The sequence below is a fragment of the Glandiceps talaboti genome, chromosome 6 (genome assembly GCF_964340395.1).
Source record: "Glandiceps talaboti chromosome 6, keGlaTala1.1, whole genome shotgun sequence".
Lineage (NCBI taxonomy): Eukaryota > Metazoa > Hemichordata > Enteropneusta > Spengelidae > Glandiceps > Glandiceps talaboti.
This window is the reverse complement of record NC_135554.1, coordinates 23,803,611-23,815,678: the sequence shown is the minus strand read 5'-3', so window position 1 is coordinate 23,815,678 and position 12,068 is coordinate 23,803,611. Positions and strand designations below refer to the sequence as shown.

At 38.1% G+C, this 12,068-nt stretch overlaps 1 protein-coding gene across 1 annotated transcript; it reads left to right on the top strand.

Annotated features, from left to right (window-relative positions):
- Positions 1–206: 206 nt before the first annotated feature.
- On the top strand, positions 207–10,815 carry LOC144436990 (D-beta-hydroxybutyrate dehydrogenase-like). The gene is made up of 8 exons (XM_078125856.1): positions 207–302; positions 3,678–3,856; positions 4,416–4,540; positions 4,993–5,115; positions 5,953–6,056; positions 6,652–6,724; positions 8,963–9,024; positions 10,723–10,815. Exons 1-8 carry the CDS (start codon positions 207–209, stop codon positions 10,813–10,815), a joined length of 855 nt encoding a protein of 284 aa, XP_077981982.1.
- Positions 10,816–12,068: the final 1,253 nt, after the last annotated feature.

The window sequence follows — 12,068 nt, the reverse complement described above, 5'->3', positions numbered from 1 at the left end:
GTACTGACTAATTTCGCCCTATTCACAGAGCGTCACCAAGTCAGTAATATTCTATATACCAAACGGGACTCGTCACTCGTGACAGCTGACCTGTATTGTCTGAATACATAAACAAGGTTACACCACAAGGTAAAAGGTTAGCTACTTGACCCTGGACAATTCCATTTGCACATATACGTTTGAAGTGTGTCTACTCTGACGGCAAGATGTCCCTAGCTAGAATGTCACTACTGAGACCAATCTGTTTGACTACCAGTTCTCGCTACACCACTCTGGCTGTCAGAAAGTATACAAATTCTCAGGTAAAGTGAAGATCTCGAAAAGTGGGTCAATTATGATCGTAACCTTGAAAGGGTAAAACATGGGGCGGCCACTAGGTTTACACCCATGATTCCAATATGTGTTATTCCAATATGTGTTAGGGACTTTCAAATATTGCGCTGTAATGTATAGGCCTAGACGTAGAAAGGTGTCTGTTCCCAATGTCACCTCTCACCATAAACTCGAAATAGACTATCAATAGCCAGAAAGTATGAGTTGACCTTTCACTTCAATTCCGCCTTTGACATCGATCTATAGTGGCTTAAACATCCTGCAATGTATCAAACATTTATCACCGACAATGAACACAATTGCAAAAATATCATTAAAACGGTCAAAAATACGTTCAAAGTAGACTAGTTTCTAATATTTGTTCGCATGCTTTAGTCGTGGTACATAAACAAAAAAACTAAGTTACTAAGTTTAAATTCAAGGTGTTATAATTAGTTATGATTATCAAATACGTTATTAAGCACACAAGTATAAAGTTAGTTTTAGTTTTAGTCTCAATCCAACTCCTCTCCCTCCTCGTACATTAGATAATAATTATTTTTAGGTGTTCAGTTATCGTCAGCGTTATTTTTTTTAAATAATCAAATGTATTTATTGTGATGTCATTCCGACGGTGTTCTTAAATCGTTTCAATATTTTTGTGTTGTGACCTAGACGGTGGTGGGTAGGGGAGGGACCGGCTGCGCAACTCAGTGTAAAAGGAATTAGGTGACTAGCTCTGTTGAGACAAATCCAAACCCAAACTCTCGACATTCCACGCACCCTTGATCTGTCTATGTACTTAATTGAGACAATAGTTCGTATAATGAAATAGCTAAGACCTGATCAAAACAAATGTTTCTTTTAGAAATGAAAAAGTAATAATTGTAAGCACAATTTTGAGAACAAATATTCCAACCTAGAAAAGAATACCTTTTCTCATACCTAATGAGCACAAAAAAGCACCCTTTCCAGCACATTTTGGCTGAATCGACCTAACATTACGTCTATGTAACTGTTAAAACGAACACAGGGTTACTATATATATATCGCTGGACTTCCTAATACATCATATGTTTCGCTAAAATTTGAGGAGTGACCGTGATTTAATGATTCCTGATAAAGCTTATATCTACACTAGTATTTGTACATGTCAATCAAACTAGTCACGCCTACCTTGAGTGTAAAGTCATTCGCTATCTAATTAGTTTTCACTTTGTATCCTATAAAATCGCACAGACCTGTTTGCAGTGTCAGACTTCATAAGTAAAGGCTGAGCAGCGAAGATAGTGACGTGAATTCGCATCGACGGGGAGGTTTTCGAATTAAAAATGACACCTGCCACGGTGTCGGCTGGTAAAATTTTCGACACGTCATACGTAACGGTTGAAATCAAACAGATCATGTGGAAAGGGGGCGCTGTTTCGGTGGTAATTTCAATTGTTGATTTCTTAAACATATATTCATGGTTTGAAATTACGTCAAAAAACGAATCACATCATCTTTGGATATAGTATGATTTCACTTGGACGTCGTTAGTCACGCACCTATTTCACAAGCATAGAACTTTTTAGAGGATGGAAATCTTATAATATGAACAATATCATTAAACCAGTATTCCGACATAGTACATGAGGCGTGATTACCTCGTACTCAAACTGGGCGGTTTTCGCTGGATGTGTTATCGATTTATTGTGCCACATGGCGAGACATTGACGAAGACGTTGTCGGGTTGACTTCACTGTGATCTTTCTTTGATTCGAGCCTAGTGCCAAACAAATGTTGCAAGAATATAACGATAAAAAGTGCCCCTAACAGCCAAATAAAGTGAAACATTGTTCATGTTTTGATTTTCGATGAGTTTCAAAAATGAATGCTCAAAAATCGTCTAAATTATGTTAATTGTTTAAAAACGTATTCATGGTAAAAAGTTGAAAATTACGTCAAAAAAAAACGAATCACATCTCTGGATAGATTAGGATTTCACTTGGACGTCGTTAATCAAGCACCATGGACGTGACAACTGTTGGTGGCTATGGTCTTTTTGGCTATGATCATGGTCATACACCTTTGATTTATTAACTTGATTTATCTATTTTTGTTGTACGAGCGCAAATGCAAAAAATCAAAACGTCAGTTAGGATAGCGCAAATAGTGTTGTAGCGTTAGTCCTACACGTCTATAGGTACATGTAGGTTAACCCTATGTATAAAGAATAGTTGCTAATATTAGATGGTGCTGTCTTTTAAAACTGTGAAATTGTTGGCTATAAGGCAACGAGCAACCGAAAGATTGCTTTGAAAGACTCGTAAAAGAATCTCTCAGCTCCCCCCCCCCCTACCAATGACTCTACCAATCAGATGCACTGATCTCATACATATTGTAATGACGCCATTAAATTTTATAACAATATTTCAAACCTATGTAGACTAGCTACACGGTGTCGCTGTAATGCAAGACTGTGAAACCATTGCCTGAAATGTTTGAATAGCCTAATTAATCCCTTATTAGTCAAGAAATAGATAGAGCTTCTAATGGGACCCCCTTATATGCGAGGTGGATGTTATCCCCTTTCGAGTTCTTCCCTATACTTTTACATTAGTTGCTATATATACATATACATGATAATGCTTGCAAAATATTTTTTATGTGAGACATAGTCAAACAGTTCATTCTTAGAGTCATGATGTGGGGTCGGATGGGGGTAGGGCTGGGTCATCGTGTTTTAGAAATAACTGACAGAGGGTCATCCTTTTGTGAGTTTTACAGACAGAGACTTCTTGTCGATCAATGCAAAAATCCACCGACCCACTCCAGGCCGGAGATTATAACCACTTCCCTACTAAAATTGATCGAAAGTGAGGGGTATGTTTTCTTACTCAGATTGGTTTAAATTAGGGTCTAAATTTGGCACCGGGGGCACACGAAACTTGTGTAATCACCGGGGGAAGGATTCCGTATGTCGTATTAGCCAGAATGGATGAACCACGTGAACATGAAGGTATCGGACAATTAATTTGATGAACTGAAACCACGGGGAAAATAACTGGAAAACTATGTAGTATCTACATTCGTCATGGCTGGGAAGGGATCAATATTTGCTAATATAATGGACCGCAGGTATCTTGATAACCTAAAGAAGGGAGCCCGGGTTACCGGGTGTTCAGTTTCGTTGCACTGTCAGCCACAAAGACAAGACTTGACTTTTATGACAGTCATAAAAAACATGGTAAATGTCCTTTGGAGCTTACAGATTTTTCCATAAACGATTTCGAAATTGAATAAATTCTGACTTGATGAGTAATACAAAGTCATTTAAAAGTGTATTTTTTTTAAAAATTTATTTATAACTTTTCTCTGTATAGGAACGAAGCACAATAGCACGCATACACCATGGCAAAGTGGCACTTGTTACTGGATCAAGTGATCACGTTGGTATTGGTATTGGCATAGCAACAAGTCTGGCACGGAGGGGATGTAATGTTATTTTGAGTGGTAGCCGTGAAGCTCAGAAAGTGGATGCTCAAAGGATAGAACTTGAAAGGTTTGTATACCATAAAACCATACAATTGGTCGTACACGGGAGAGTTGGAGGGGGTGAGGAGAGAGAGTAAGAGAGAGAGAAAGGCAGACAGACAGGAAATAGACAGACGGACGGACAAACAAACAGACAGACAGACAGACAGACAGACAGACAGACAGACAGACAGACAGACAGACAGACAGACAGACAGACAGACAGACAGACAGACAGACAGGGACGGAGGGGGGGGAGAAACAGAGGGAGATTGATAGTCAGTCAGACCGACAAAGGTGGGAGGTTAAAGAGCCAACGAAGAATGCGTAACGATCTTGTTTAATCGCGTATTAAATATGCAATATTAAAATTTCACCCCCTAGAAGAGTCCGACAACTGTCACCCAAATACCATGCAGATATTACGAAAAAAAATCATATACAGGATAATTTGTGAAGTTTCCACTACGTATACTCGATATAAACCATTATTCACAAATAATATTCACTGTTCTTTGAGTAAGACATGTATACCCCAATGTATCGACTGTTAAAGTATACTTGCACTTCTTTACCCTTACTTTCAGACAATATGAAGTAGAAGCTCATTACATTCAAGCTGACTTGAGTGATTTAACTTCAATCAAGAAACTTCATGATGATGTGACACACCTGTATTCTAAAGGGGTTGATATACTGGTCAATAATGCAGGTACTAGACCATTGCTATGTATGTATGTATGTATGTATGTATGTATGTATGTATGCCTGCCTGCCTGCCTGCCTGCCTGCCTGTCTGTCTGTCTGTCTGTCTGTCTGTCTGTCTGTCTGTGCAGATGTCTGTCTGTCTGTCTGTCTGCCTGCCTGCCTGCCTGCCTGCCTGTCTGTCTGTCTGTCTGTCTGTGCAGATGTCTGTCTGTCTGTCTGTCTGCCTGCCTGCCTGCCTGCCTGCCTGCCTGCCTGTCTGCCTGTCTGTCTGTCTGTCTGTCTGTCTGTCTGTCTGTCTGTCTGTATTCATGTATGTACTCATCAAGCATTGTTAAAAAGGTAATAAATACACATACCAAAAATGGAAATGATGACAACTACGCTTACTAGTTCACAAACGCCGTTATCTATTGTATTTATTTCACCATTTAATAAATTGTACTTAAACTTTGATAGGTATTGTGCATGTACACGCTGTGGAGGAATTTCCACTGGACCAATGGGAACGAGATCTTCGAATCATGTTAACGGCTCCGTTCTACCTTACCAAATTAACACTGCCCCACTTGAAAGAAAAGGGTAAATATCATTAATTTTATCTATATCAAACACGGATTCATTTCGGTCCTCATTTAGTATAGAATATGAGAGAAATAGCCTTTATAGAATTAAACTTTACCATTAAATATGCTTACATTAACAATATTGCTATTGTTATACAACGGCATCATGGTGTCATCATTTGGTTTTAAAGATGGATTCATCTTTTAATTTGTACTGTTTAACATAAGTAACTAAAAGTGATACTCAGCAGAATTCTAAGGCTTCTGTTGAAACACGAGTTGAAATGCATGGCATGGCTGATTAGTCATTACTTATTGTAAACATCAAGACCATATGCTTTCATTAATTTAAAGAATGACCATTCGGTATTTAAGATACATACCAAATTATGTCAGTCAGTCAGTCAGTCAGTCAGTCAGTCAGTCAACAGTCAACTAGCTTTCTCATTCAACCAAGTAAAGCCACACGTTGAAAGTATAGTGACTCGAATTTAGAAGACGCGGATTGGATAGACTAGAAATATGCAAATTGCCGAAATGTTACATATAGACATTTCAGTCCGTGGCATATATACCTTTTTGAAACAGCTTGATTTTAAAGAGAAAATTATTGTCACCAGTCTCTTTAAATATAACCATTATACCAAATCCCAATATACACTGGAAATGCGACTGGCGTCTTGGCTATGGTTACCTAAATCAGAGAATGGGAAAGGTATTTGACAACATAACCGATGGACTGAAATGATTCCAACCTTTGAATTCCTAGAAGTAAGGTAAGCAGGTGATTATTTGCGTTGTCTTTAATAGTCACTGTTCAATATTAAACCAAATGTCTTTTCTATCAACATAGGATGGGGAAGAATCATTAATATAAGTTCTATCTTTGGCCTGAATGGAGCGCAGGATGTTGGCTGTTATGTTTCCAGCAAACATGGCTTAAATGGCCTAACAAAGGTTACTATTCCATTTCTTACTCAAATTGGAGTAGTTTAAGTAATGTTGAATTTTGTCTTGCAAGGTTTCCCTTTCGAGACGTTAATTTTGCACGGAGATGTTAATTTAGCAAATACCATTTGCAATAAGATTGCCATACCCTAAAACAGGAAATACAAATACACATCATTGCTTCTGAAATACAGGAAATATGAAGTAAAACGTAAACTTCCAATCTGATTAAAATCTGATGTGGTGAAAGCGGCTAGATGCCTTCATTTACCTCTATTTCCATCGTTTTTGTATTGTTTGTTTTGTTCTGGGTGATCGCGTGGGAAGGCGATTGGTAAGCTTCCAAAAATGTCATTTTCTCCTCATTATTTATATTAAGCTCGTGTACATATAATCATATCAATTTGTCTTCATTTAGTCTGAAAGTACTGGTGACATAAAGGTGTTGTCATTTCCGGTCGATGACTCGTAGTGGCAATGCCCCTCTATGTTACTTGTAGTTTTCTCGACTGAACTAAGAAAAATATTCTGGAATGTCAGTTTTGTATAAATTATCCTGAATATAAAACACAAAGTGGTTCAAATGTAAATGTATCCATTAAAGGTCGTTGCCTTGGAAACCCTTGGTTCAGGAGTGACGTGTACCTCCATTTGTCCAGCTGGCGTCAACACAGAATGTGAGTACTAGTATTGCAATTTCTACCATATAAGGTGAATTCTGCCTTGTATTGTATCACGTGACTGTAATATTTCTAGATATATTCGTTTACCTTTTACATTAATTTACTGTTATATATGAATGTTATCTGTATATATGTGCATACCCTTACTATGTGAGTAGCCCCCCCCCCCCCCACCGAGGTACTCACACAGTTAGAGTATGTACATATGTACCGCAGTTTTGGAAAAAGACCCCCAAAACCCACCTTTGTGCGACTCTTGATTTATGTAGACGTTTGATCCCCGCTTTGAATGCACGTGCCACTCATGACCTCATATATTATTTTAGACAACGTAGTTTCCAAGTTGCCGTTTTTTTCACATTTTGACACTCATGACTCCTATTTTCTGACTAAGTGTTTTTGACTCATACATTCGTGGCTGAAATATAAACTTTTTGTCCCTGGCCGGTTTCTGAAAACGTGCGTGCAATTGAGCCCACCCAGGCTACTCCCGATCCTGTACTCATTTACATACCCAATCAAGTAACCACTCCCCGATTACAACCAAAACCGACGTCATTAATTTGATTCGACACTTTCATTGAAATGTGAATATCTCTTCGGATATTTTTTTCATGTACCATTTGCAGCTAGAGTAGGTTTAAAACTAAGCATTTACAGTCGTTCTCGTAAGCCAGTGTATTATTTTTTTTCTGCTGCAGCGCCGAAATTTCTAGCTCTGGCTTCTTGGGTGGGCCCTGGAGTACTTTACCCTTGCGAGGTCTGTGGGTTTTGCGACGACGTTTCACCCTGGTGGAATAAAGCTATTCATCATGTACAGGCCATTATTCTGTCACAAAGGCAAGGCTGATTACGTCGAGCTGCTTTTAATTAGTTTATGTCAGTAAGTCACTTTCACCAGCTCCGTATCTCTAATTATATGAGAAATGAAATTATTCAAATTAGCCATGAACCGACTGCTGTACATGCACTTAGGGAGCCTTCAGTATTTACAAGGGGAGGGGAGGGCCGGAGGAAATCACACATGGTCGGTTAAATAAAACATGACCCTCCCCCCGTTTTCAATTTGTAAAAAGTGACCTGCCCTTTGTCCCATTTTGTAAAACATGACCCTCCCCATGACAATTGCATATACTGAACGTTAATCAATATTCCTATTATATGTAAACATACAAAATAAATGATTTTGGTTGGTCACTCGTAAAAGTTGTCTGATATCATTGTCATCATCATCACCTCACCTTCAGTACTGCCATTATCAGTGTCACTTTAATCTGACTCGCTGTCGCTACTTGAGTCAGTACTTGTATCACTGTCCGCGTTCTCTGTGACATTTAAAACCAAATCATCATCATCATTATCATCGATATTACCATCACCATCATCACTGCTACCATCACCATATATTTTAACCAACATTAACGAACAGTGTGAATGATAAGGTGAGATGGTACACTCAACAATATACATCGTTTTATTAAACAATTTTCCAACTTTTATTTTTTGTATTTTAGCATGTAAAGTACTCGTAAAAGTAAATGTTGAGTGCTCATCTCACTTTTACATCTCAAAACACACAAAACAACCCTTACCAAAATGAAACGGTAAAAAGTATGCTTAAAGTATACTTATTCTATACTTAAAGTATACATTGAAATGTCAAGTACATCTCAAGTATACTTAAAACATACTCAAGTATACTTAAAATATAAATTTACAATAATTGGATCTTCAATTTGGTTACAAAACCGGATTGTAAAATGTGACCCTCCCCAAACATTGTAATGCAAAATATGACCCTCCCCCAAGAACAGGTTTGTAATTTGTGACCCACCCCCAATTCCCCCCCCCCTTGTAAATACTGAAGGCGCCCTAAGTTAGGTAATTGATCTGAGTATGTTGAACACATTACCCATGCAGAAGTCAATAAGATAAGAGCATTAGTATCTGTATTTGTTCTTTCTACTTACATGTCGTAGGTAGAACCAGATAGACAGGGCACTGTGACATCAGCATAGATTAATTGGGCACCATACCCAGAATTCCCTACCCTAGTACAGAAGTTGGGCCATGGTTAATTTAAAAGATGTTATTTCTGTGACTTTTAGAGAAGTCGCGCAATATAGAGTGAAGAAAGTGACTTTTCGTGACTCATTGGACATCAAGTAAACCTGCTAGAACAGAATCAGCCTCACCTTTAACTGCGAAAAAACCTCTCTTTTCTATCACCAGTACTGCGAGATTACAGTGTGTATAAATCCATCAAGGCTGACATACCAGTCGAGGAAATGGAAGTGAGTATATCATATCCTAAAGTTGAATGCTGACCTTTTTAATGACTATGATATGGTAAGAGAATGCCCAATAGAGGAGCCTTTTCCCGGTCTGTCTGGACGTCGATGTCTAAAAGCAACTTATTATAATAACGTATTGGTGCTTATTTTAATTTTAGGATATCCAGTTTTTTGACATTAATTTCGACGACTTGTTCTTTTTTTCATTTAATGTAGTTAACTCATCTGGTTTCTTGTTGTTCTTTTTCTGTTGTTTTAAAACAATAATAGAAAGTAGTACTAGCAGGAATCAATCCTTCCGGTCAGTACGTGGAAATCGATCAGGTAGGTGAAGAATAGTATTCTTTTTATCGGAAAAGCCAAAGAAATTATACAAACATGCAGTATTAAGTTTGGACATAGACTCTGAAGTTCACTTTTAGGTGTATAACATTACATTTTAGTATTCAATTTGAACTTTTGTTCCAAACACAACTAGAAAATTTACCTGAAATTTTCGACTGTACACTTCAGTCTTTGTCAACAGATTGACCCACTATTCAGCACACGTGACCTTACAGGACACGTGAGCCTAATAAGGGGTCAAAGGTGCCTGGAAGTTTGTATCGTCCCCCGTCTCTGTTTAGTGATGGTTTGAGTGCTCGGATGTAAATAGCTTCTTTCACTCCCCGTTCAAAATATCCATTTGAACATTACATTTTAGTTAAGCCAAAAGACCGCTTTATGGAAGGTTTCAAAGGGATCTGGGGGGGGGGTCTTTTTTTTACTACCAAGCAAGAATTGTTGAGTACGTATACTGTATCCATCTTGTTGTGTCAAGTGTCAAGACTGAAATGTTTATGTCATTCTCAGCCGATCCAAATAGTTCGGCTTATTTTTTTTTCTTCGCATGATGGTATTATGTTGGCTGTTTCGTATTTTGTCGTGTGAATTGAACAGTATTAACAAAAAATAACAAAATTATGGCTCTCATTTTCCATATCATTTTCTAGGGTGATCTCGTGCGATGCTCATTTTTAAAATGTCTGTAATGTGCTTCAATTCTTAACCATGTGTAACCAAATAATCATGTAAGACCTAACGCCTAAAACGTTGTCGTACAAAATGTATCTGTATTCATAAACCAACTAACAAACGTTAACCTAAACTAATAAGAGTGGTCCTATCTTTTTCTGTTTCTCATCACCCGACCGGACCCAAATTTTTCAGCCCCGACATAAAAAAAATTCGCCCGCCCTTAACATCTGTCTCTCTGGCAAGAATAAACAAGTGTCTGAACTGTCGACGTCATCTACAGTCATGGCGAGGGCGGCGACACTTGTTCACGAACAGCGCATTTCCTTCATGATGAAAGTTATTAAAGTAGCGAGCCCCTAAGAACATGCCAATTGTGTAGAGAAGCTGGGAAAGGGTTTGTTACCAGGAAACCAAGAGGAAAAGGAGAGAGAAACATGAAGAAAATAATTTTTCATCTGTTGAACTTTTAAAAAAAAATCGACTAATCGATCCATATAGACTATAGTTGTTATGAAAAAGTGATGAGAAACATTAGAAAAAATAGGATCGCCTAATAAACACCAATACATACTGAGACAGAAACTTATTTCATCAACATCGTAACATCTTTTATCAAAACATAGGGTTAATATGAAACAATATGAATGTTTGAATTAATGGTACACAATGTGTTTTGTTTAGGTGGGCGAGTTGGCAGCATTTCTATGCTCACCAGCAGCAGACCAGATGACCGGTACCACGATACCTATCGATGCAGGGTATTGTGCTCAATAAGATGATTGTAGTAATATCGTTCATAGTATAACTGAGAAGCTATGCACATGAGAATAAAAACTAGATTAGCTGTAGTTTTTAAAAACTGGCTTTGTTTTAGGTATAAATCTTACTAATAATATCGTACATTCTGAACAGTGTTGAATCCCCTGTGGGTAAATACATTTGTGCAGCTGTACTCACGATATGGTACAATAACGGCACCAAATCGGACAATACAATATCCCATGGCAAAGATACCCTATAAAGGAACAAGATCAACTTGAAGTGATTGTAGGTGGTGATGTAAAATCATGAACGACTCTCCAGAATCCTTGGTTTATGAAAATGATATTTTCTTTTTTAGGAACGGTGTTCCCCTTGAAGAATTTGTTTTTCTGGTGTCTATCTCATTATTTTGTATCCCATAAATCCTCACCATCATACAATTTTTCAGGAGTAGCCCAGGAAACATCTTCTTTACTAACGTGTTTGTATTGCATAACTTTAATTCAGGATTAACTATATTTTATATACTGACTTAACTAAAATAATAAATAACAATGAGCAATGTAATTTTCTACGGTTGTGTTGTTGTGTTATTGACTGTGTACCACAGCTATGTGTTTCAATATATGTGTTTGAGTTTGAATTGAAACATATACATATAAGGTGAATAAGGGAACGAGCAGAATTTTCGGGTGGGGGGAAGCCTGGGCTAGAAAAATCACAGCCCCCCCCCCCCCCCCAAGCGTTCTCCAAAAATTTCAAGCTCCCCCTCTCAATGTATCTTAGAATTTTCATTCCCCCAGCACGCACGCACGCACACACACACACACACACACACACACACACACACACACACACACACACACACTGAACATTACATATATACTTCGATGCACATTGGAATCATTTTAACACCCCCCCCCCCCCCCATCTGGTTAAAATCTGATATAAGAATACTGGTCGATTGCTTTATTTACCTCTACAGTTGGAAGAGGCGCTCAAATAGAAAACAATCGACAACAGGAATGAGATATAAGTAAATAAAGCCATATACCTACATTATTAGCCATGGTACCGTGAGGAGCTGACCCAATACCTATGGTCACTGTACGAGGGCCCCATCAGTGGGACCCTTAACCACTCTACAATTATATCAAACGAAAACGTGACCTTAGGTCAGTGCATCTGATGGCTATGTCATTGGTAGGGGGAGAGTTGGAGAGTGTCTTTACTCTAAGAGTCTTTTAAGGCAATTTTTAGACTTT

Coding starts and splice junctions, on each gene's coding strand:
- LOC144436990 (XM_078125856.1), top strand. CDS start 207: ATGTCCCTAGCTAGAATGTCACTACTGAGACCAATCTGTTTGACTACC. Junction 303..3,677: donor GAAAGTATACAAATTCTCAG/GTAAAGTGAAGA, acceptor TTCTCTGTATAG/GAACGAAGCACAATAGCACG. Junction 9,025..10,722: donor TACCAGTCGAGGAAATGGAA/GTGAGTATATCA, acceptor TGTTTTGTTTAG/GTGGGCGAGTTGGCAGCATT.